Genomic DNA, 24017 nt, shown 5'->3' with positions numbered 1-24017 from the left:
GGGAAGGGGCAAGAGGACGGTGGGTCGGGCCCGAGGCGCCGGGGTGGCCCAGCTCAAGGGAGGCCCCAGCCCCGCCACCCCATCTGCTCGCAGGTGGCCTTCAAGTCGGCCCAGTTCCTGAAGGTGGACGTGTGGTCCAAGGAGCTGCTGTGGGTGCTCACCAGGCCTGACCGGACCTTCCAGGAGCAGGCCCCCGAGAAGGTGGGTCCCGCCCCGCCTGCCCTGCGCAGCCCCGCGGCCTGTCCATGGGATACACGGCTGTCGCAAGGCCCTGGAGGGAAACGGGAGGACCGCAGGGGTGGGGGGCACAAGGGAGTGGAGTGCACTGAGCAGCAGGACTGCAGGCCGCACCCCGAAAGCCCACTACCAGGCAGGTGGATGGTCCACAGAGGGTGGCACAGGAGCCCGGGCGGCCGCCAGGCGGATGGGGGTGGACAGGAAGCTGAACCCTCCCCCAGGCCTTCCTGTTCGTCTTCTACGGGCTCATCCTTCAAGCCGAGGACGACAGCACCAGGGTCAGGACGCACCTGGGCACCCTCCTGGGGACGTCCCACCAGTGGCCGAAGCAGAGGGAGGTGAGCACCCAGCTCTCAGCTGGCAACTGACTGAGCCCGACCCTTGTCACACTGACCCTGACCCTGGTCACCCTGAGCCCTGACCCTGGTCACACTGACCCTGACCCTGGTCACACTGACCCTGACCCTGGTCACACCCTGAGCCCTGACCCTGGTCACACTGATCCTGACCCTGGTCACACCCTGAGCCCTGACCCTGGTCACACTGACCCTGACCCTGGTCACACCCTGAGCCCTGACCCTGGTCATCCTGAGCCCTGACCCTGGTCACACCCTGAGCCCTGACCCTGGTCACCCTGAGCCCTGACCCTGGTCACACTGACCCTGACCCTGGTCACACACTGAGCCCTGACCATGGTCACACTGACCCTGACCCTGGTCACCCTGAGCCCCGCCCCGTCACAGACTGAGCCCATCACACTTAGGTCCTCCTCCACTCACACCTGGCTCCTGGCCCCTGTTCTCACCTCTGGCTCATGCCAGCTCACAGCTGGCGGGGGGGCGGGGGGGCAGGATTACCCGCCTCCAGGATGTTGCCTCTGCCTCCTGCCCCCCCACCCCACTCCAGACCCATAAGAGAAACCCCCACAGGGCTGGGCTCAGAGGTGCAAATCCTGAGGGTGTGGGGGTGGGAGGTGGCTGTCTGTGACCTCAGACAAGGCCCCTCCCTCTCTGGGCCTCACTTTCCACACGCCCGTGAGGGGCCAGCCTGGTCCTGGACTCCACGGGGTGACCTGTCCGCCACCCCCAGGGCATCGCCCTCACGGTGGGGCTGACGGCAGTCCGCCACCTGGACCACGTGTGGGCCGCCCTGGAGCAGTTCGGCCGCAGCTCGCCCATCAAGTGCAGCCTGCACAGCTTCTCCCCGAAGGTACCGGCTCGGGGTCACGGGGCCTGGGCAAGGGCCTGGGACCTCGGGCCCCGCCCTCCGGGAAGCCCTGAGCCTCCCACGGACCCCCTGGGGGGAGTGAGGGGCACCAGCTCTGAACCGCTGTCCCGGCCTCCAGTTCGGTTCAGACCAGCCGCTAACCAGTGATGGCGAACCTATGACACGCGTGTCAGAGGTGACATGCGAACTCATTTTTTTGGTCGATTTTTCTTTGTTAAATGGCATTTAAATATAGAAAATAAATATCAAAAATAGAAGTCTTTGTTTTACTACGGCTGCAAAGATCAAAATATTTCTATGTGTGACACGGCCCCAGAGTGAAGTTAGGGTTTTTCAAAATGCTGACACGCCAAGCTCAGAAGGTTCGCCATCACTGCTCTAAGCCCCCCTGCGGTGGGACCCCCTGCCTCAGTTTCCCCTCTGGAATCATTCCCTCCTCGCTGGCCAGCTCTGGGAGGCGCGGGGTGACCGCCCCCGTGGCTGCGGTGGGCGCTGTGCGTTCAGTAGTAGCTCTTGGGCCTGGGCCTGGCCCGAAACAGGAGACAGGGGCCAGAGGTCATGAGCCCGGGGACAGGGACGGAGCCCCCCGTCCGCACCGCACCGCGGAGAACTCCCGCGGGCAGAGCCTTTTCCCCCTATTTTCCTACCGAGGTAAACTGAGGCCCGCCCCTCGGCACCTGGCTCCAGTGCACGGCTAGGACCCGGGAGCCTCCCAACACTGCCCCCCCCCCCAACAGGGCCAGACTTCGGAGGACCTGCGGTGGAAGTGGGCCAGCAGCACCATCCTCCTGGCCTACGGGCAGATGGCGGCCAAGGCCAAGGCCCACATCCTGCCGTGGGTGGATAACATCTTGTCTCGGATGGTCTTCTTCTTCCGCTACAGCTCCTGGGTAGGTCCGGCGCCCGGGCCGCCCCCCCCGCCCCCCCGCAGCGCCTGCTGCCACGTGTGACGGAGGCTCTCGCTCTCTCCCGCCCTCCCCGCGCCCCCCCCCCCCCCCCGGCTCCGGGCCTGACCCGCACGCCAGGACGAGACCCTGAAGCAGAGCTTCCTCACCGCCATCCTCATGCTGGTGGGCGCCGTCAGCCGCAACGGGGAGGCCCAGAGCTACCAGTTCTCCCAGATCCCCGAGCTCTCCGAGTGTCTGATGGTGAGCGCCAGGCCTGGGGGGGGCGGGAGGGAGGGCTGCCCTCCCCCGTCAGACCAGCTGGGTTCCTTCCTAAGAGGCACCGCTGAGGGAGGGCTGGGTCTAAAGCCTGCACAAGCCGCTCTCCGGCTTTCCCACTTGGAGGCACGTCCATGCCCCCTCTCCCCTCGGTCCTTCCCGGGCCCCTGAGCTGGCCAGGTGCGCGCCCTCCCGCCTCCCACCCCCCTCACATGGCCCCCCTCACACACAGGGGACGCTGCTGAGGCTCAGACAGGCGGCTCTGCCGGTTCTGCTTACACCAACCCACATAAAAGCAGTCATTCCTCTAGATCAGTGGTTCTCAGCCGTGGCCGCACATTAGAATCACCTGGGAACCTTTTTAAATCCTGATTCCTGGGCCTCATCCTCCGGAAATTCTGTTTCTTTGTTACTAATGTTGTGGCCCCACCTCATCACAAAGAAACAGAATTTCCAGAGGACGAGGCCCAGAAATCAGGATTTTAAAAAGATTCCCAGGTGATTCTAACGTGCAGCCAAGGTTGGGAACCACTGGTCCAGAGTGTGGGCTCACAGAACACAGGTTGTGGGGACACACACACACACACACACACACACACGTGTGGACAATGACAGCAGTGATAATGGCAGCGTTTCCTATTGGCTGAGCGCCTTTCTTCACGCAAAACACGTGGGCAACAGAGCCCTGACACCTGGGAATCCACTCGGCTCCGAGCAGCGGCTGCGTGGGCCGCCAGCACCAGGCAGGGCCTGACTGACCTGAAGTCCGTGTTCTCGTCCTCTAAGGGGGGCAGGCCAGCATGCGGGGGGTGAGGAGCTGGAGCACCCTCCTGGGCCACACGCGTGCCGGGCACTGAGGTCTCAGGAAGAGATCAGACTTGGGGTCAGGACGGGCCGGCCCCGGCGTGCGTGACAGCCCGCACCCCGGCCTTCGCAGATTTTGATGGAGAAGGAACCCAAGGACACGCTGTGCACGTCGACCCGCCAGCAGGCCATCCACATCATCAGCAGCCTCTGGTAGCCCCCAGCGCGCGCGGGGAGGGGCCGGAGCCAGAGCCCCGCTGGCAAGGGCGAGGGTGGCCAGGGTGGCTGAGGATGGGCGCCCCACAGAGGCCAGAGCGGCGGGCCCTGGGCACAGAGTAAGCTGACCCCAGACACTCAAGGTCAGAGCTGTCACGCGCACAAGGTCCCAGCCACGGCCGAGTCTAGAGCGGGTTCCAGCCGTTGGAGGAGAAACTACAAAGGGAAACTGAGTCCAGACTCCAGCCAACATCTCAGGGAGGGAGGGAGGGTCCGGGATCCCAGCACAGGGAGAGGTTCTGACTTAGCCATCCGCCTGCAGGCAGGACGAGGGGGGCCCTGGCCAGGACAGGGTGTCTGACTAGGACGCAGGGGCTGGGGAGCTCTTTGCTGCGTGCTCTCCGACTGCAGTGGACCCAGCAGGCAGCAGCCAAGCACCCTGCGGGCCCACCCGCACCTGGCAGGTGGCAGGGAGTTGGGCGGGCCTTCCCCAGAGCGCAGACCAGGCTCAAATCCCAGGGGCGCAGCCAGGGCGGGGAGATACCAGGCCGCCCTGTAAAAGGTGGCAGGGGTGCAGGGCTTGCCCAGTCTCTGCTCCCAGCCGGGCGGTGAGTCCCTCACAACCCCTCTGGGCGTCACCTGCACACGGACCTGCCACAGGACTCGGGAAGGCTGGGGGGCCGGCGTGTCTCCGTGTCTCAGTGTCTCAGAGGGAGGGGATGCCTCAGTCCGCCGGGGGTGAGGAGTGGGGAGGGGAGGCGCTGCTCCGGTTGCGGGCTCCTGGCTATGCGGGCAGATGCCCCTTCCCATCCCAGCCCCGCGCCCTCCTCACCACCTCTGTCCTCCGCACAGTAAGCTGAGGCCGCCCCTGAACCTGGAGAAGAAGTCGCGGCTCCTGACCGTCTGCCTGCGCAGCGTGCTGGCCCTGCCGCTGCTGGACGTGCTGGAGAAACACACGTGCCTCTTCCTGGAGCCGCCCAACATCCAGGTGCGCCCGCCGCCTCTCCCAGGGGCCCCGGGCAGGGGTCTGCCTCTCTGAGGGACTCCGGGCAGGGGTCCGCCTCTCCCAGGGGCCCCGGGCAGGGGTCCGCCTCTCCGAGGGGTCTGGGCAGGGGTCCGGCTCTGCCTGCTGCTCATGCCTTGGAAGGGCGCTCGTGCTAACTGAGCCCCTGCTACGCCCAGGCCTGGGAGCTCCCCAGGGACCCAGGGAGGTGGCGGCTCTGCCCCTCGGGGCTCCGATGGAGGGTGGGCTGCGCCATTCCTGCGGCCCCTCCCCCCTGAGCTCGCCCTGGTGAACCAAGCGGTAAAGAGTGGGGGCCTGTGTGGGGGACCCAAGAATTGGAACCAGATGCAGACTTGCCAGGACCCCTGCAAAGTGGAAATGCAGGGCTCGTGTTTAAAGTGCACTAAGCATTCCACAGCGGCGATGGCAGAGCAGTGGGGGCACCCGCAGGCCTTCCCAGGCCAGCCTCTGCGCTGCCCTCCCGCGGAGCCAGCCCTGCGTGAAGGAACTTGCCTCGGCCACTGGGAAGCCTGTGCCCCTTGGGCCGGCCAGACCGCCCTCCTGCCCAGCCCCACCATCTGCCAAGTAGGGTGGGCAGCCCGGCCGGGGGTCTGCAGGAAGTGGGCACCCCAGGCACTGAGAGGCCAGAAGCACGCCGCCCCGCGCAGGCCTCCGCCTCCAGCCGCCCACCGGGCCTGGTGCCACCTGGCGGTGTATCGTCCCACACAGAACCTCTACAACCAGACCGCGGAGGCGCTGGACCAGATGATGCAGACCTTCATCACACAGAACCCCACGGCGGAGGAGCTGCACTTCCTGCTGTCGGTGAGGGGGGGCGCTGTGCGGGGCGGGCACCGGCAGGGCTGGGTCCGAGGGTGAGCGAGCGAGGAGGATGGCCCAGAGGAGACAAGGTGGACCCGGCTCCTGAGCCTGGCTGGTAAACCGGCTCCTTGCCAGGGGGCGGGGCCTGAGCCACGGTGGGCGGAGCCTAAGCCTGGCTTATAGGACAGTTCCTTGCCAGGGGGCGGGGTCTGAGCCGCGGTGGGCGGAGCCTGCGCCTGGCTTATAGGATAGTTCCTTGCCAGGGGGCAGGGCCTGAGCCGCGGTGGGCGGGGTAGGGAATGAGGGCGTGGCCTTGCTGTGGTGGGCGGGGCCTGCGGCAGGGCGGAGCCTGGCCAGAGATGGATGGGTCCGGGCTGCAGCACCCTTCCTTGCGCCCCCATCCACAGCATCTGTATGTGTGGCTGGCGTCGGAGAAGGCGCACGAGCGGCAGCGGGCTGTGAAGAGCTGCATGAGCCTCCTCAGATTCCTGAGCAATAACCTCTACCTGGACGTGAGTACCCGGGCCCCACGCCCCACCGCCTCTGCCGTCCCAGCCAAACCGGCCCCTCCCAGAGCCTGCCAGAGCTCTCAGGGTTCAAGCGCCCTGTGCCCTGCCACCCACACGGGGTGGATCCCTGAGTGCCCTGCGGTGGCCAGGGAGACCCCTCTTTTCATAGGAGGAAGCAGGCTTGGGGGGGGGCAAGATTAAGGACTCTGAAGTCCGCCTGGCTGCGCCCTGACCCTTGACCCAGGAGCCTGGGCTCCGGTCCAAGCCCCTGGAAGCCCCACCCTGAGCTGAGTTTCTTCCCCGGAGAGACACAGCGGGGATCAGATGGAGTGGGGCCGCTAAGGGCTCCTAAGGTGTGCGGCCTGCCCCGGACGAGGCTTAGCAGTTACTGCCTGGGGCACCCCCGTCCCACGCCCTCCGTCCATCACGACCCCCATCGGTTCCTGGGTCCCAGCTGAACCCGCATCTGTGGCGCTGGCCCCCCGGGTTGAATGGACAGCAGCCGGTGTTCAGGGAGTGAGCTGTACTTGGTCTATCAGCCAAAATCAGCATAACTCCTTAGGGAGCCTCGCGGGGAGATAAGGAAATTAGCTCCTGGGCCTGATGCCCGGAGGGCGCCTTCTCGGAAGGCGGGGCGCTGGGCCTGGCCTCGGGGAGCAGGGTGGGCTCTGCCGGGAGCTCAGTGCAGACGCCGCCAGCTCCCCACGCGGAGGAGGAAGCCCCTCCAGATGGGTTCAAAGTGGCTTCAATTTACTCGAAGTCAGTTTCCACAGCGCAGAACAGAGACAGGGGTGAGGCGAGCTCGCCTGGGGCGCAACACTCTGGGGGCACCACACTCTGGGGGCGCCAAAACACTGCAGCCAAGATCAGTAACATGTAAACGCGATGTTTTAAACGACCACCTCCGCACACAGTAGCCCGGCTGCCTGACACCCAGGTCTCGGTTCCGGAGAGACCAGCGAGGTGCCCTCAGGGGAGCGGAGAGTCCCTCGCTGTCTGTGTTTACAGTTTTAAAGCTTATTTCCGGATGGGGTTTTCCTGGTCACGCTGATGTTTCTAAATAGCGCGTGAAATGTGATTTCTCTTGCTTTCTGCGTGTGTGGGCCACCCCTTAAAGTTCACCCCAGCCGAGTCCCAGCCCAGCCACATGCCTGGAGGCGCCCGACCCTGGTGCTCGGGTGAGGGCGGGGCAGGGGGCTCCGTGGGTGGGTTCTGCCATCGGTCCCCGCTCTCCCCGCAGCCGAAAGAGGACTTCAAGCGGCTTGGGCAGCTGGTGGGCATGCTGGGGATTCTGTGCCAGGACCCCGACCAGGCCACCCAGCACTCCAGCCTGGAGAGCCTGGGCCACCTCCACCAGCTCCTGGTACACCAGAGAGGTGAGCTCCCGCCGGCCAGCACCGAGGGCCACCTTGCCACGGGGCCCACGGCCACCTCACCACGGGGCCCACGGCCACCTCGCCACGCTTCTGCTGATGCCACACCCCTGAACTCAGCTCCTCCCAGCCTGCCCCAAACCTACCTCTAACCCCACAGAGGCCCCAGAACCTCTCTGAGTCCCATCCCCAAACTTGGACCCAGCCCTGACCCTGCCTACCAGCGACCCTAACCCCCGCCTGTCCCAGCCTAGTCCCCAAGCCCGCCCTTGCCCGGCGCTCACCCCGCCCACTGCACCCGGCCTGCAGGGGCTGCGCAGGTGAAGGAGCCGGACCCCAAGAAGCTGACCCCCGCCGGCCAGGACGAGGCCCTGCTCTGGAGCAGCGGAGACCAGAAGGCCGCGCCCCCCGCGCCCCGGGCGGCGGCATTCCCGAAGGACCAGCTCTTCCAGCTGAGCAGCCACCAAGTCGCCAAGGTCAAGGCCCTGAGAATCGTGGGCAGGTCCGGGTGGGGGACCGTGGCCATGCTCTCCTCCCACCCCCACTGTCGACCCCTCTGAGGAGGTGCCGGTTCCGGCTGCTGGCGTGGCCTGGCTGGACCCAGGGGTCAGCACCTGGGCCAGGGTATGAGTATTAAACCTAGGCCAGGATCTCATCTGCGTCTCTGGTGGTTAACTGAGAGCTTTGGGGGAGCCCTGGCCGCTGGCCTGGCCTGGGGGGGCGAGGGGGGGTGGAGGGAGGAGCTGGGCACAGATGCTGGGGGTCCCAGCTCCTTCTCTCCCTGCTTCGGCCTTGGACAAGCCCCTCCTCTCTGAGCCTCAGTCTTCCTCTGTGAAATGGGTGGAGTGGTGTTGGTGGCACCCCAGCCTCCATGAGCGCCCAACAAATGGTGCCCGCGGGGCGGCTGGCCGGGGAGGTGTTCTCTGAGGTGCCCCACAGCCTCCTGCCCTCGGGGCTGGTTCCCGCAGGCGCGCACTGGGCGGGAGCCGGCCCACCCTCCTCATCTTCGCAGGCGCCTTCCTTAGCCTCTGAAAGGCCCGCCCTCCGAAGCCAGTCCCGTCTCCCCGCCCCCTGCTGTCCCTCAGCCAGACCCTCCGTGGCCAATGGCCGGGAGGAGGCCAGTGTGCGCCCACGTCCCTCTCACCACCGTGAAACCCATGTCTTTGTGACCCTTCGCATCTGATTTGAGCTGCACTCCCCCCGGCAGGTGCGCAGGCCGAGCGGGCGTGTCGGGGCGTGTCGGGCTGGTGTGGACGGGTGTCGCGTGGAGCCTCGAGTTCCGAGGGAGCCGTCCATGGTGTCTGACACGCGACCTCGGCTCGCCCGTTCTTGGTGTTGAGCTCGTGGCTCGTGAAGACCCTGTGCTCAGTGTGGTGGCCAGGCCCCCCCCCCCCCCCGTTAGACCGCCCGCACCCCAGCCCCGACGCAGGGCTCAGCAGGGCCTGGTGGGAGAGCTAGCCTCCCGTTCACGGCCACTCGGTTGAACCAAATCCTGAAGAAGCGGTCAGGGCCCCGCGGGTTCTGAGTCTGGTCCTGGCTGACCCCAGAACCAGCGTCTGCAGCATCGCGAGCTGTCAGTGAGGCCGTCGGAAGTTCCGTGCGGAAGACCTGAAGCCCTGAGGTCCAGGGCCAGAGCGGAAAAACCTGGGTTGGCTTCCGTTTATGCCCAAAAGCCTGGGCCAGGGGCAGAGGCAGGGCAGGAAGGGAGGGGAGCAGTGGGGACCGTGGGGAAGGGCCCGGAGCACCAGGCCCTCAGGTGGACGAGCTACCAGGACTGGGCAGGGGCGGCCTCCCACTCTGCACTGTCCCTGAACACAGGGCGGGTGCTCAGCTCTGGCTCTCCCTTGGACAAGTGACAGACAGACAGGAGCACAGCGGGAGAGGTGGGGGTCTGCTAATCTAGGGATGGTAGGTCGTTTGGAGAACAGGCCTTGGTTCTAGTCCCAAGTTCTGATTCCTCAGATGGTCTGTATACACTACACCTTTATCACTAGCACCACATTCATCACCGCTATCATCACCATCACCCCATCCTCATTATCGTCATCACCATTATCATCACCACCACCTTCATCACCATCACCATCATCCTCACCACCATTATCACCACCGCCACCATCATCACACAACCACCAGCATCACCACCACCACTATCACCATCACCATCATCCTCATCACCATCATCACCATCACCATCACACAACCACCAGCATCACCACCACCACTATCACTACCACCGTCATCATCACCATCACCGTCATCCTCAACACCATCATCACCATCACCATCATCATCACACAACCACCAGCATCAACACCACCATCACCACCATCACCCCATCCTCATTACCATCATCACCACCACCACCACCACCATCACCATTATCACCACCACCACCACCACCACCACCATCACCATTATCACCACCAGCATCACCACCACCACCCTGTCATCTCCACCATCACCAATGCCCCACCACTAAGCTTCCATCACTGTCACCCCCTCACGTTCTCATGCTCTGGGTGTTGACCTTCCTGAGCCGGCAGGACTCGAGGACTCTGGGTACCTAACCACCATTCCAAGTTGAATTCCTTCCCAAACCTTCTACATACTAGAACTTTAACCAAAAGTTGACATTTTAGAAAACAATTTAACCTTCTAACAAATGTTCTAACCAGATTTGTAACAGCCTAATATTCCTTTTTAAAAGTTAGTATAAACTACAAATATTTCACTGAAATGATTTTAACATTCTAACAACTAATCGCCTAACATTCTCACAAAGATTTCACTAAAATTTCAGAATAATAAGATTCTAATAGCCCTGACCGGTTTGGCTCCGTGGATAGAGCATCCGCCTGCGGACTGAAGGGTCCCAGGTTTGATTCCGGTCAAGGGCATGTACCGTGGCTGCGGGCACATCCCCAGTCGAGGGTGTGCAGGAGGCAGCAGATCGATGTTTCTCTCTCATTGATGTTTCTAGCTCTCTATCCCTCTTCCTTCCTCTCTGTAGGAGGTCAATAAAAATATATTTTAAAATAATTCTAATAAATATTCTGACATCCACTATGGACCCGGAGGAGCTGGCTCAGGAGTGTGGAGCTGCTCATAGACTGAGGCGCCTGGAGCAGGGGAGAAGGGGTCCGAGCCGAGGCGGGGCGTGGCGCCGGGGCAGGGGCCCCGCAGTGACGCTGCCTCCCCTCCTGCCGCCACAGGAGGTCATGAAGCTTCTCACGCAGGCAGAGCTGACCGACCTCATCTGGACGGCCGTCGAAGGCCTGGGCTCCACCAGCCCCTTCCGCGTGCAGGCGGCCGCCCGCGTGCTGCTCACTGCCGTCCAGGAGCACGGGCCCAAGCTGGAGACTGTGAGGGCGGCGGAGACCCGGCGGGCGGAGGGGTGGCCAGCCACACCCAAGGGCTGGGGCCTCTGGGCCAAGGCGTGGACCTGAGCTTGAGCCTGTGGGGGAGACACAGCCCCCACCCTGATAGGCTCCGAGGGGGGCGGGGAGGAGGGGACGGCCCCAGCAGGTGCGCTGGGCCCGGTGGTGTGCGCAGGGGCAAGCAGCAGACGGGCGCAGCGTGAGCGGTAGGTGGGGCTGGGGGAGAGGAGGCACGGCCAGGGGGCCCGGCATCTCGGGGGACCCGGCATCTCGGGGGCCCGGCATCTCGGGGACCCGGCATCTCGGGGGACCTGGCATCTCGGGGACCCGGCATCTCGGGGGACCCGGCATCTCGGGGACCCGGCATCTCGGGGGACCCGGCATCTCGGGGGCCCGGCATCTCGGGGACCCGGCATCTCGGGGACCCGGTGCGCAGACCCGGGCAGATGAGCCAGGACAGCGCGGGTCATGCAAAGGGAGGGAGTGTGCCTGGCGGGCAGCGCCCCAGAAGGAGGGTGACAAATGCGGGGTCCTGCAGACCAAGCCTCGCGTGGGTGGTCCTGGGGCTGGGCATGGACAGGTGAGGGAGGACAGGACACTCCAGGCACAGGGACCACGTAGGCCCCAGCGGCGCCATCAGGAGGTGACGAGGTGGGTGAGTCTGACCCCTCCAGGGACTGGGCAACGTTTAGACGGAGCCGAAGGCCTCAGTACCTGCGAAAGGCAGTGGGACTCTCCCTCTCAGGTGGGGACTCCCCTTCCGACCCTGTGTCCAGGCAGGGCCACGCCTCCTCCCTCAGACCACCCTGGGCAGGCCTGTGTCTCCCCATCAGGCTCAAGCTCAGGGCCACTCAGGAGAGTTCCATGATCACCAGGGTGGGGCCTCCGTCCCCCTAGGCTCCCCAGGATGGGCCTGGCCCCCCCGCTCAGACCGGCCCTCTCCCCCACACGCCTTCCTGCGCAGGTTGCCAACCTGGGCCAGGCCATCCACCTGCAGCTCTGCTCCATCCGCATCCCCCAAGCCAAGGAGGATGCTCTGCAGGCCATCACCCTGCTGGCCCGGAACCACACCCCCGAGCTGGTGGCCGCCTTCCTGGACTTCTCCGTCACCCTGGACAGGTGCCCGGCCCCCCTTCCCTCATGACCCCTCGCCCCACCCTCCGGCCTCCCCCAGCTGACCTGCTCCTGGATCGCGCACCTCCTGGGGCGGGCCCTGCGGAGGCCCTGCTCGCCTTGCATTCTATCCGTGCCCTACCCGGCCTCGACCCCGTCACTGTGCAGAGCGGGGTCCTGACTACCCACCACCACACCAGAGCCTCCTTCCTTCTACTCCTCCAAGGACCTCCTCTTCCTACCTGCCCCCCTCCCAGGGGCCACCACAGGCCTCCAACCCAAGTCCGGAGGTGGCTGGGGTCCTCTTCCTCCCTCCCATCTCAGCTCTGACTCCTACGCACCACGCTCCTGCCGCGGGGCTCGAGACGTGGTTCCTGGGCACAGACACCTCTCGCTCCCTCCCCCACCTGGATCTGGCCCGCACCGGTTGTGGTCGCATCGTTATCGGGTCCCTTGGCTGCCGTGTCCGGTCACTCAGCTGGGGACACTCGTCTCCTGACAGGTCCCTCCAGGAGGGCGCCTGGCGTCGGGCCGCCCAGGTTCCTTATGTTGGAGGTCGTGTGCGTGGCGGACGGCCGGTCTGGGTATAAAACCCTCGGTTCGCGCTTTCCTTCCGGAGGTGTCTTCTCCGGGCTGCTCGGTTGCAGCCCCCCCCCCCTTTGTCTTTGAAGAGTCTGATGACAAAGGCTTGTTTGCCCTGTTTTTGCAGATTCCCCCTCGATCTTTGAAATGTAATAGTTACACTAAGGAGTGTCTCCGGGTTGGTGATTAATCCTCCCGGGCCCTCGCTTATCTGGGGTTAAGTATTTTTGTTGTTGCTGCTGTTTCTGAAAAGTCCTCTGGTTGTCGTTTTAAATATCCGTTTGTTCCGGTGCTGCTTGGCCTCTTCAGAGAGGCCGGTGACTCGAAGCTCTTCCCGCCTCACCCGCTTTCTCTCCCAGCGCCTTCTCGCGGTTCTCGCGGTCCTCCCGGCTTCCTCCTTACGTCCACTTCATTCTCGAGATCGGTTTTACTGCTTTTCCTCCAGGCCCTTAATTCCGTTTTCACTTGAGTCTTATCACTCTTGTCTTGTGTGGGTTTTTTTTTTAATATGTTTTTATTGATTTTAGGGAGAGAGGAAGGGAGAGGGATAGAGAGATCGGCTGCACGCTACCTCCTGGTTCGTGGGTCAGAGCTCAACCACGGAGCCATGCCGGCCGGGCAGTCAGGCATCTTTTAAAAGCGGATGGCTGGGTTTTATTTTCTGAGCGAGCGTTGCCATTTCCTCCCTCTCTCTCCCGAACTCCATCAGCTCTCGCTTCCTGTCTTTCCAGAGGCCTGTGTGTCCTTTTGCACTTACAGTCCGAGCGGACGGTCCTGTGTGTAGGCGCTGGCGGAGCGCGTGGGACTGCCCTGGAGTCACCTGACGCCTTTGCTGCCTCCGGTGGTTTCAGGGGAGGGTCCCTCCCTCGGTGTTGAGTTTGTCTCTGGCTCCTGTGCGGGCAGATGGATCCGTTAACTCGGTTCCTGTCGGCAGGAAACCCTGCGGGGCCCTTTCTAGGACTTCACGTTCAGTGGCACCCTCTTCCGTCAGAACGGAAACCCAGCCCGCTCAGGCTGGTTCTTGGTTTGGCGGCAGGTGAAGGGTCACGTGACCTCCAGTGTTCTGGGTTCTTTTCTCTTTCAGGCCCTTAAATGTCTCCCTTTTGTGTCTGAAGCCTCCCGACTGCCCCCCTCACCACCGGGCCCCCCTCACCACCGGGCCCCCCTCACCATCGGGCCCCCCTCACCACCGGGCCCCCCTCACCATCAGACCCCCTCACCACCGGGCCCCCTCACCACTGGGCCCCCCTCACCACTGGGCCCCCTCACCACCGGGCCCCCCTCACCATCGGGCCCCCCTCACCATCGGCGGCGCCAGGTGCACCCTCCCCCGTCCCCTCCCCACCCCACGCCTCACAAGCCCTGTCTCCGCCACGTCAGAGCCGGTCACTCCCACACCGTCAGGGCCATTTCCTGGGCCCGCCGCCGCCGAGTCCTGTGGAGGTCCCCGCAGTGTGGCCGCGCTCACACACATGCACACACACACACACACACACACACGCTGACTGAGTGACAGACGCCCACAGGGACAGAATAGAAACTTGGACCTGGGCACCTCGCTCCTCACTTAAACCCCTGGCGGCAGGTTTTGCCCCCAAGAGAGGAAGTGGCCGGCTCAAGGTCACAGCCAGCTCGGGGCCAAGGGGATTTGAGTCCGGCCCTCCTGACTCCAAAGGCCCCGCCTGTCCAGAGGGGCAGGGACCACACGAGGGAGCCTCCGGAGTCCTCTGAGCTGCTATGCCCACCAAGCCCGGGGGCGGATGGCACGGGTGGCTTCCCAGGGCTCAGGGTGGCCTTCGTGGGTCTGTGTTAAATCCGGGGGGAGACCTCACTCCGCCCGCCCACTGTGCCCCCCACCCTGACCCACCGTCCCCGAGTCCCTCCTGCCCTCCAGCCCCTCCCACTCAGGCCCCAAGACCACCTTGCCCAGAAAACGGGGCCCTCAGAGTCGCCTACATCTCGGGAGCCCCAACGCCCCCTGACTCCCCCAGATCTCACAGAACCATGACCTTGGACCTGCGGAAAGGGCATAGGACCATGCAGGCCTGGCCCCCCGTCCGGCTTCCCAGTTCCAAGGAGAGCCCTGACCAGAGCACATCCTTTCTCTTGTCCTCTGTCTCCCCGTCTGCAGAATGGGCCCAGGGACACTGCAAAGCTCTGCCGGCCAGTCACGGCCCCTCACTTGACTCAGGTTGGGCCCCGGGGAGCTGGACCCCAGCAAGCCCAGGCCTAGGAGGAGGAAGCCAGGCAGGCTTCCAGGAGGAGGCGACTGCTGGCGAGGCAGTGGAAGTAGGCCAGCGAGGAGGGGTGCTCCAAGCACAAGGAATGATAGCATCTGTGGAGGCCCAGAGGCAGGAGAGGAGGGAGGACAGGCAGGGGCTGGAGGGCAGAGGGCAGAGGCCAGAGGGCGGTGGTTCTGAGTGCCAGCTGGATGTGCCCTGCTGGTCTCGGGAGCCGTGGAAGGTGGCGGAGTCAGTCTGCAGCTGGGGTGACAGGACTGGGGGCGAGACCCTGAAGGTGGGGAGACCCACAAACAGGGGCCCGGGGCATCTCCCACGTCCCCCGGCCACGCCTCTCCAGGCACCTGACGCCTCGGTCATGGCACGCTGGCTGGCCGAGCCCTCACGGTGCCTCTCTGCCCACAGCCACGCCTTCCAGCTGTGGCGGGCCCTGGGGGCCGAGCGGCGTGGGAGCCGCCTGGTGCTGGCCACCCTGCTGGCCTGGCTGCAGGAGAGGCCCCTGCCCGGCGGGCCCAGCCCCAGCGACCCCCAGCCCGCGGACAAGACCCACCTGCGCTTGCTGGCCGTGAGTCCGCCACCCCCAGGCCGTCACCCATTGCCACGGGGCTGACGACATCCTGTGGCCATTCAGGGCGATCTCAGCGGTGTCTGGGTGCCCTTGGCGTGCCAGGCCCTGGGGGGGGGGGGGGGCAGCACCCAGCCCAGCCCTGCCCAGCCCAGCCGGCCTGGAGGAGGGGTCGGCGTGGGGTCCGCAGGTGGCCCTCCCGGCGTCCCAGCACGCCCGTGTCCCTGCCCTGCCCTGGTTATCTCCGCTCAGTGCCCCCCTGAGAACATTCTGGACCGAATGTCCCACCCAAACGCAGGAGGCAGCAGGGGAGTGGGCAGAGCCAGGCCCATGGAGGGCACCTCAGGGGCTCGCCCCGTGAGCAGGGCGGGGCGGCCGCGGGTGTGATGGACGGTCGGTCGGCAGGCCTGGCCGGGCTCCAGTGAGCGTCCGCTGCCGCCCGACAGGCCACCAACACACTGCACAGCCTGCAGCTGGCGCAGGAGTTCAAGGTGCCAGTGCAGGAGGCCTTCCCGCAGCTGCTGCTGGCCCTGCTCACGCAGGTGCACTACATCCTGGAGCTGCACCTGCCCTGGGAGCCGCCGCCGCTGCCGCGCCCGGGCGCCCGGGGGGCCGCCGCCTCCAGCCCCCTGAGGTAAGGGGGCCGCAGGGCCTGCCCGGAGGATGCTGTGTCCGACCCCTCAGGCGGCAAGTGGCACCAACGGGCAGCTTAAAGCAACGGGCACTCGGCCGCTCACAGTTCCCGGGGCGAGTTGGCTAGTGCCCACAGGGCCACTCCTGCTGAAACCTGGGGGAGCTCCTTCCTGCCTGGCCCCGCGCTGGGGCTCCTGTCCTGGGCCTCCCACCCCCCTCCCTCCCCCTTCCCCCTTCCCCCTCCCTCCCCGCTCCTTCGCCCTGAACGGCTGTCTCCCTCCCCTCTTCCTGAGGGGCTGGGCCATCTTAATGACCTCATCCCACCACATGTCCATCTGCAAAGACCTTGTTTCCAAGTAAGGCCGCCTTCCCGGGCCTGGGGCCGGGCTTTGACATCACTGGGGGACGCAGTTCAACCCTCCAAACCCTCCTGTGGCCGGCACAGCAGTGACGTGGGGCGCACCGGAGGCAGGAACGTGTCCCACTGACTGTCACCCGAGGGTGGTCCGTGCAGGGGCGCCCAGCTGGCGCCGGGGCTCCACGGGACGGCACGGCCCTATTTGCCCCGTCGCCCCAGGGTGGTCCGTGCAGGGTTCTGTGGGAACGCGTCCCGGTTTTACAGACGAGGAAACGGAGGCTCAGAGCGGGTCAGGGGCTTCGCCTGAGCCCCACTGAACGCCCAGGCGTCCTGAGCCGGAGCCCGCAGCCCAGCAGACGCCTTCTGGGTCCCCTCACCCCGGGCGCGGACCCGGGACAGCTTGGCGCTGCTGTCGGGTCAGGACGGCCGCGGGTCTCCGCCCCTGCCCGGCAGCATGGACGGGCGTGGACGGGGTCCGTCTCCCTCGGCACAGAGGGCGCCTGGAGAAGCCCCATGAGCCCGTCTTTAAAGCCGCGGGCCCACTCTCCCATTTGTTTGTGTTACGATGCGCTTCCCGCAGTTTGTCACTTTAACGGCTCTCCCCGAGGCGGCACCGGGAAAACACGGCTGCTCTCGCATGGCTTCTGCATCCGAATGTGCGTCAAGTTCCTTCTTTAGTCAGATCGCCGCGCAGAACGCATGAATCTTCCCTAATCAGCTAATAAAACGTCCTCCTCCTGGAACGCAGGGCGGGGGCGGAGGAGGAAGCTGCCTGCACAGCCCGGCCCCTCCGGGCCCCACGCCTAGGGGCCAGGCGTCCACCGGCTCAGCAGAGCCGAGCAGGAGCCCCGAGAAGGCCCGGGTCAGACCACGCCGTCTTCCGGGAGCCCTGGTGGCCGCGGGGACAGGCGGCAGGAAGCCAGAAGCTTCTGAGCGAGCGTTGACACCAGGGTCACAAAACACGCTGCCCCAGGCCCCTTCTCCGGAGCCGGCCCCACTCCCTGGCCGAGACCAGTGGCCTGGAAACCGCCGCCTCTGTCATGGCGTGGCTTGGACAAGACGCCAAGCCGGCTGGCATTGGGGTCGGTGCCACCCGGGACCCCGGGCAGTGGCGTTTCGGCCTCTGGCACTTGGTTTTGCAAATCTGCTCAGAAGGTGGCTGGCAGGAGTGATGGGCTGGTCCCAGGGCGCGATGACACGCCCGAGCGGATGGGACAGGCGCGGGGTGGCCTGGATGGGGACGGGCACAGAGTGGGCGCCCTGCATCTCGGGGCCCTACACTGCACCTGCACCGCACCTGCACCCTCCTGCGGGCCTGGCCCATGGCCACGGCCTCACAGCGCAGGCTCAGAGCCAGGGGGCTGGTTCGACGCCACTTCTGCCACCCCTGGCCAGGCCGTGTGACCAGGACGGGCTGTCACCCTCTGGACTACTTGCTCCTTTGTAGGGGGTGTGTCCGTACCAGGTCCCCTGTAGCCTGTGCAGGGGCGGTGCCTGGAGTGACACCGGGTCGCTGGCCGGCACTCGGTCACCAAGCTTCACGCTGGCGCTCTCTCTGCCACACCCGGGCAGGTGTCCGTGCAGCCTGGCTTCCCGTCGGGAGCTGCAGACCCTTCTCTGGGCTTCCCTGATGCCACCACGCAGCCCTGGCTCTCCTCCCCCTCCCTCCTGTGCCCTCTCTCGACTCTTAGCCCCACATTTATTTATTTTTAGTTTTTTTTATTGATTTCAGAGAGGAAGGGAGAGGGAGAGGAAGATAGAACCATCGATGAGAATCATTGATCGGCTGCCTCCTTGCACACCCCACACTGGGGATGGAGCCTGCAACCCGGGCATGTGCCCTGACCGGGAATTGAACCCTGACCTCCTGGGTCATAGGTAGACGCTCAACCACTGAGCCACACCGGCCGGCCTCTTAGCCCCACATTTAAAGGGCACTGTCCCTCGAGGCTCAGCTGGGACCCCTCCATCCTGTGCCTCAGAACACTGACCATCTCTGTTCACAAGGGCGGGAATAAGCTGGGAGGCTCACCTTCCCCGGGGACAGCACTGGCCTGTGACACCCCTGCCCCCCCGCCCCCCGCCCCGCAGCATGTCGCTGGAGGCACTGAAGAGCCTGCTGTTCACCACGGGCCACTGTCAGGACTTTGCCCGCCTGGAGCTGCAGGACGCCTGGGACCTCTTCACCACCCTGGACACCTACCCACAGGGTGTGGGCCTCCTGGCCAGGTAGGGGCAGGGCTCACGCAGGTGCACACAGCCCGCGGGCAGGGAGAAGCACACCTCTGTGCCCTGTGAACCCAGAGCTGCAGGCGTCTCCCCCAGGCCCCAGCCCAGCCCGAGGCCCTTACGGGGACAGGGCCGTGCCTGCTCCTCCTCTCCCGATGCCCAGCCCAGGCGTGGCACCCAGCGGCTGCAGAGGGACCGGAAGCCCACTCTGAGATGGTGCCCACCCACACTCAGTGGCACCTCCAGCCGCCTGGCCCAGGCCGGGTTGGGTGGTGGCGGGAAGGTGGGCACGGGGCTTTCCCATGACCCAGCTCCCGCCCCCCTGCCCACCCCCACCCCCAGGGCCATGGTGCAGAGCCCCTGCAGGCAGATCAAGGCCGTGGCCAGCCAGCTGCTGCCCAGCCTGCAGAGCCGGGAGGAGCGGGCGAGGAAGGTGGCCATCCTCATCCTCAATGAGGTAGGTGGGCGGGCAGGGGCCCTCCGCCAGGCCTGAACCCCGCCTCCAGCTGCCTCGGCGCCCCATCGGGACCCACGCCAGGACCTCGCCCCGATGAGGGGCAGACCCCTCTCACCCTCCTTCCCACGTGGGCTCCTGCTGGGTCCCCCCTCCCAGGCCCCCTGCAGGGCTGAGGTCCGAGTGTAGGTCGGGCACCCCTGGCCGGAAGTTCTGCCTGTCCTCGCCCTCCCTCGGGGACCCAGTTCCCCTGCGACTGTGACGCTGGAGGTGGCAGTTGGAAGCAGACAGGCGCGGGGAGGCCGGCTTTGCCGCTGTGAGCTGGGGACAGTGCCAGGTGGGGGCGTGTCGTTCCTATGAGGACATTGGGAGGGGGAACCCAGATCGGAGCCTGGGCCGCTCCTGCCCCCCCCCCCCCGCGCTGGCAGGAACATCACCCTCCGGGAGTCTGTGCCGGGGCCCCAGGAGCAGGCGGTGAGGGGTGCTGGCCCCAGCCTTGCTCTGAGGCCTCGGGCAAAGCCCTTTCCCCTCCCAGCCTCAGTTTCTCCAGCTACACCCGGAAGGGTCGAACCCGCCTGGAGGCCAGTTTCCAATACTTGTTAACCAGGATGCCCAGAGGGTGCTGGCCAACTGCCACCCCAAAACCCCTACCGACCCCTGGTCCTAGAGCCCACCCCTGGAGGGGCAAGGGGGCCAGGCCCGAGCTGCCTGCCCTGGGGGGCCCCCAGTTCCTCTACAGCCCGGCCCTGCTGGAGGTGCTCCCCGAACCGGACGCCCTGATGGTGCTGGCCCAGAGCATCAGGGACCCCAGCCCCGCGGTGCGGGTGCTGAGCCTGCAGGGGCTGGCGAACATCCTCTTCCATCCCGAGAAGGTGAGGCGGGGCGCCCGGCACCAGGCGTAGGCCAGGCCCAGGGGCGGAATCCCAGCTCCGACCCACGGGTCCCTCTCCTCGGGTGGTTAGGGACTCCACTTCCTCGTCTGTAGAACGGGCTGGGGTGGCCTCTTGGCAGGGTTGTGGGAGCCTGACGACCCCCCTCTTTGTCTCCAGCCCCCTGAGGGATGCAGGGCAGGGCAGGCGCCCAGATGGGTCGGGGTTGGGGTCTGGGGAGGGACATCGCCAGGAGAACCCGAGTTTGTTCTGGTTCCGGTGGGCGGGGGGGGGGGCGGGCAGGCAGTCAGTCGTCCCCCCACACCCCGCCCCCAGGGAAGCCTGCTGCGCGGCCAGCTGCCGCTCTTCATCAAGGGCTTCTTCCGGAGCAGCGAGCCGGTGGTGGTGCGGGTCATGGGCACCGTGGCCGACGCGCTGCACCGCCTGGGGGCGCACGGCGCGGGCGCCCACAGCCTCACGCTCGCCCTCAACGCCCGCTCCTTCTTTGACGACGTGAGTGTGCGGGGCGGACACCCCTCCGCGTGCCTCCGGGCCCCGTTCTTCCGGGGCGGAGGCGGGAGCTCCCGGTGGCCGCCAGGAGGCGCCGCGCCCTCCCCTTCCCGCGGGCGCCCGGCTCCGGGGCTGCTGCCCTTCGCGGGTTAGCAGGTGCGCCCGCCCCGCTACGCACGCGTGGCACCGGGTGGTCAGGACACGGCCGAGTGGCAGCACTGACCTCCCGCGCCTGGGGCTGGCCCGGGAGCGAGCGCCCACGGGCCCTATAGAGGGGGAGGCCCTGCCCTGCCCCGGGAGCCCCGAGCCAGCCGGGGGACGGCGTCCCGCTGAGGAGCTGAGCCCCAGGCCACCCGGGGCGGGGAAGCCCCAAGTGGGGTGGAGGCGGGGCCCCCGGCAGGTTCGGCCGTGACGCGGCGCCGCTGGCCTGCAGGAGCGGGACGCGGTCCGGGCGGCGGCCATGGCACTGTTCGGGGACCTGGTGGCAGCGATGGCGGGCAGGGAGCCCAGCAGCCTGCGGACCCAGGTGCACCAGGGCCTGGTGCCGCTGCTCCTGCACCTGCGGGACCGCTGCCCGGCCGTCGCCACGGTCAGTGCCTGTGGGTGGGCCTTTACCCTGCGGGGCTGGGGACCCGGAGGGGCGGGGTGCGCCGAGCGGTGGGTCCGCTGGGGCAGCAGGTGTGGCTCCCGCGTTGGTTTCCCCAGGGGCCAGGGAGGAGCCCGGCGGGGTGCGGCTGGGAGGAGGGGGCACCCCGGCTGGCAGTTGAGGGAGCCGGGAGCCAGGAGGGACAGCGCACCCTGCGGCTGCCCCAGACCCCGCCTCAGCCCGGGCCTCTGGCTCAGACCCCGGTGGCGTGACCGCTCCCTGCCGTCCCTGCAGCGGGCCCGGTTCGCCTTCTACCGCTGCGCGGCGCTGCTGCGCTGGCGGCTGCCGCACACCCTCTTCTGCGCGCTGGCCTGGGAGCGCGGCCTCAGCGCGCGCCACTTCCTCTGGTCCTGCCTGGTGAGGGGGCGGGGGCTTGGGGGCCTGGGCGGGGCCTGGGCGGGGGCAGGGCTTTTGGGCCTGGTGAGGGGCGGGGATTGGGGCCTGGTGAGAGGCGGGGCTTGGGGATGGGGCGGGGCTTGGGGCCTGGGCGGGGCCTGGGCGGGGGCAGGGCTTTTGGGCCTGGTGAGGGGCGGGGATTGGGACAGGGGGCGAGGTCTGGGCGGGGGCAGGGGCGGGGTTGAGGGGCCTGGGCGGGGGCGGAGCTCGGGGGCCTACAGCGTGGCCTGGGCGGGGGCGGAGCTCGGGGGCCTACAGCGTGGCCTGGGCGGGGGCGGAGCTCGGGGGCCTACAGCGTGGCCTGGGCGGGGGCGTGGCTTTTGGGCCTGGTGAGAGGCGGGGCTTGGGGCTGGGGCGGGGCTTGGGACAGGGGGCGGGGTCAGGGGCGGGGTTGAGGGGCCTGGGCGGGGGCGTGGCTTTTGGGCCTGGTGAGGGACGGGGTTTGAGGCCTGGGGCGGGGATTGGGGGCTTGGGGCGTGGATTGGGGGTCTGGGTCTGGGTTGAAGGGCCGGGGCGGGGCGAGGGGCCGGAAGGGAGGCGGGGCAGAGAGCAGGTCCCAGCGAGTGACAGGCACGCTGTCCGGGGCCAGATGACCCAGAGCCAGGAGGAGTTCAGCATCCACCTGTCACAGGCCCTCAGCTACCTGCACAGCTGCAGCCACCGCATGAGGACCTGGGCAGCGCTCTTCCTAGGTGCCCGGGGCGCCCGCGCGTGGGGACCCGCAGCCTGCTCCGCCTGAGCACCCTGGCCCTCCCACCCAGCACTGGCCACACCACTGCACCTGGACGCCAGGGCCCACTAGCAAGGAAAAGGGGGGTGGGGCCTTGGAAGGGCAGGAGTGGGTCTGAGCCCCCACGCAGACAGGGAGGCCGCCCACCTGGGAGCCCTGCCCCCGCCAGCATGCCCTCCTCTGCCTAGGTTATACCACCTGCTACCACACCCGGGCCCTGTCCCAGGTGGTGAGCGACGCGGACCTGAAGCTGCTGCTGTGCAGTAAGCAGCCCCCTGCCGCCCCCTGGGACAGGGCCGCGCCCCCTGGGATGGGCCCCACCTGGGACGGGGCCGCGCCCCCTGGGATGGGCCCCACCTGGGACGGGGCCTCGTCCTGGGATGGGCCCCACCTGGGACAGGGCCTCGCTCTGGTGGGCAACCTCGGGCCGAAGTGGGTGGGGTTGGGGACGGAAGCCCCGCCAGCCTGGAAGGTGGAGGAGGGGGGGCCTGGGCCCATCCTGCCACCCACACCCACACCCACACCCACACCCACCCCGCACCCAGGGGCAGGGCCCTCCGCCTGCACGGGCCGGTCGCCCCTGACTGGGCCCTCCTCCCCCCCTCCCCCCCCCCCCCCCGAGCTTTCGAAAACCTCAAAAAGGACCGGGAGCCCGGCGTCCGGGTCTTCGCCACCAGCCAGAGCCGCTTCCTCCAAGAGCTGGCCGCCGGACGGCAGTGACCTCCGCCCCCTCCCCGCCCCCCACGCCGCCACCTGGTCAGCAGAGTTTGGTAGCATACATTTTTTCATTTGAAAGAAAGATCTAGATTCAACAAAGAAGCGTCACGCCTGTCAGCTCCCTGCCCACCCTCCCTGGGCCCCCAGGGGACACTGACAGGACCAGGGGACAGGGCCAGGCCTGGGTGTGGGGCAGGACAGGCCGGTCCCCCAGAGACAAGCGGAAGTCAGTGCGGGGCCTGCAAAGGACAGCCCCGCCCGCCGGAGCCCGCACCACGGCCGCCGGGGCCCTGGGCTCCGGCCGCACAGTCTTCAGCGTGTCTCCGCTTGGAGCCCGTAATTACCAAGGAGGGGGCTGGCGATGAGGAAGGGGTCCCTGGGCCGATGTCCCCCTCCACCGTCACCCCCATCCTGAGATGAGGATACCAGGCAGACTGGCCCCCCACTCAGAGGCTGAGTCCAGAGGGGGTCCTTCCTGGCAGGTCCCTGACTCCCTGGAGAGCCACTGCCTTAGGGCCTAGAGCCAGTGATGGCGAACCTTTTGAGCTCGGTGTGTCAGCATTTTGAAAAACCGTAACTTAACTCTGGTGCCGTGTCACATATAGAAATTTTTTGATCTTTGCAACCATAGTAAAACAAAGACTTATATGTTTGATATTTATTTTCTATATTTAAATGCCATTTAACAAAGAAAAATCAACCAAAAAATGAGTTCGTGTGTCACCTCTGACACGCGTGTCATAGGTTCGCCATCACTGGCCTAGACAAACTCCTCGCCTGCCAACCCCCCCCCCCCCGCCTGTTGGGGTCCTGCGAGGCACTCAGGGCAGGGGTGTGGCACCCGGGGCTGGCACAGAGGAGGCCCCCCAACCTGGGTGGCGGGTTAATACAGTGGCTTCATCCCGTGACTAGTCTGTAACCGTCCACCTGCACGTCTCCATCCCTTCCCGTGTCGCTCACAGGAGCCTAGTCAGTGACATTCCAGTGACCGGCTGGGTCAGGTGGGCGTGGGTTACCGGGATGATCGTGTAGCCGGTTACGTGAGGCCTGGTCACTGGGGCACAACTGGGACTAACACCCTACTGTACGTCAGCTGTCACTGAAAAATAAAAACGACCCTTAAGTGGAAAAAACACAGCCACCTTCCTGGAGCCACGCGTTTACGTGTCCTCGGGCGTGTTTGGGGGCCGGAGGGAACCCCTCCCACCTTCTCATCACCGGTCAGCCTCCGCATGGAGCCC

General features: G+C 66.3%; 2 protein-coding genes across 2 annotated transcripts in view; one reads left to right on the top strand and one right to left on the bottom strand.

The window, feature by feature from the left end:
* Positions 1–23211, top strand: part of LOC132219799 (maestro heat-like repeat family member 5) — a 34094-nt gene extending 10883 nt beyond the window's left edge. Inside the window, exons 7-30 of the mRNA XM_059672433.1 lie at positions 94–201; positions 459–575; positions 1327–1446; positions 2202–2354; positions 2490–2612; positions 3565–3644; positions 4500–4635; positions 5380–5475; positions 5880–5984; positions 7222–7371; positions 7675–7830; positions 10570–10719; positions 11699–11853; positions 15075–15234; positions 15681–15868; positions 18317–18454; positions 18797–18911; positions 19637–19780; positions 20114–20290; positions 20721–20876; positions 21168–21290; positions 21919–22021; positions 22248–22322; positions 22682–23211. Of these exons, the coding sequence (XP_059528416.1) occupies positions 94–201; positions 459–575; positions 1327–1446; positions 2202–2354; positions 2490–2612; positions 3565–3644; positions 4500–4635; positions 5380–5475; positions 5880–5984; positions 7222–7371; positions 7675–7830; positions 10570–10719; positions 11699–11853; positions 15075–15234; positions 15681–15868; positions 18317–18454; positions 18797–18911; positions 19637–19780; positions 20114–20290; positions 20721–20876; positions 21168–21290; positions 21919–22021; positions 22248–22322; positions 22682–22779 (3126 nt within the window). The 3' untranslated portion in view covers positions 22780–23211. The remainder of the gene's footprint in view (positions 1–93; positions 202–458; positions 576–1326; positions 1447–2201; positions 2355–2489; positions 2613–3564; positions 3645–4499; positions 4636–5379; positions 5476–5879; positions 5985–7221; positions 7372–7674; positions 7831–10569; positions 10720–11698; positions 11854–15074; positions 15235–15680; positions 15869–18316; positions 18455–18796; positions 18912–19636; positions 19781–20113; positions 20291–20720; positions 20877–21167; positions 21291–21918; positions 22022–22247; positions 22323–22681) is intronic.
* The window catches only part of DENND3 (DENN domain containing 3), a 210458-nt gene that overhangs the window by 41844 nt on the left and 144597 nt on the right, over positions 1–24017 (bottom strand). The window lies entirely within an intron of this gene.

Source organism: Myotis daubentonii, chromosome 17 (genome assembly GCF_963259705.1).
Source record: "Myotis daubentonii chromosome 17, mMyoDau2.1, whole genome shotgun sequence".
NCBI lineage: Eukaryota > Metazoa > Chordata > Mammalia > Chiroptera > Vespertilionidae > Myotis > Myotis daubentonii.
This window is presented reverse-complemented; position numbering and strand designations above follow the sequence as displayed.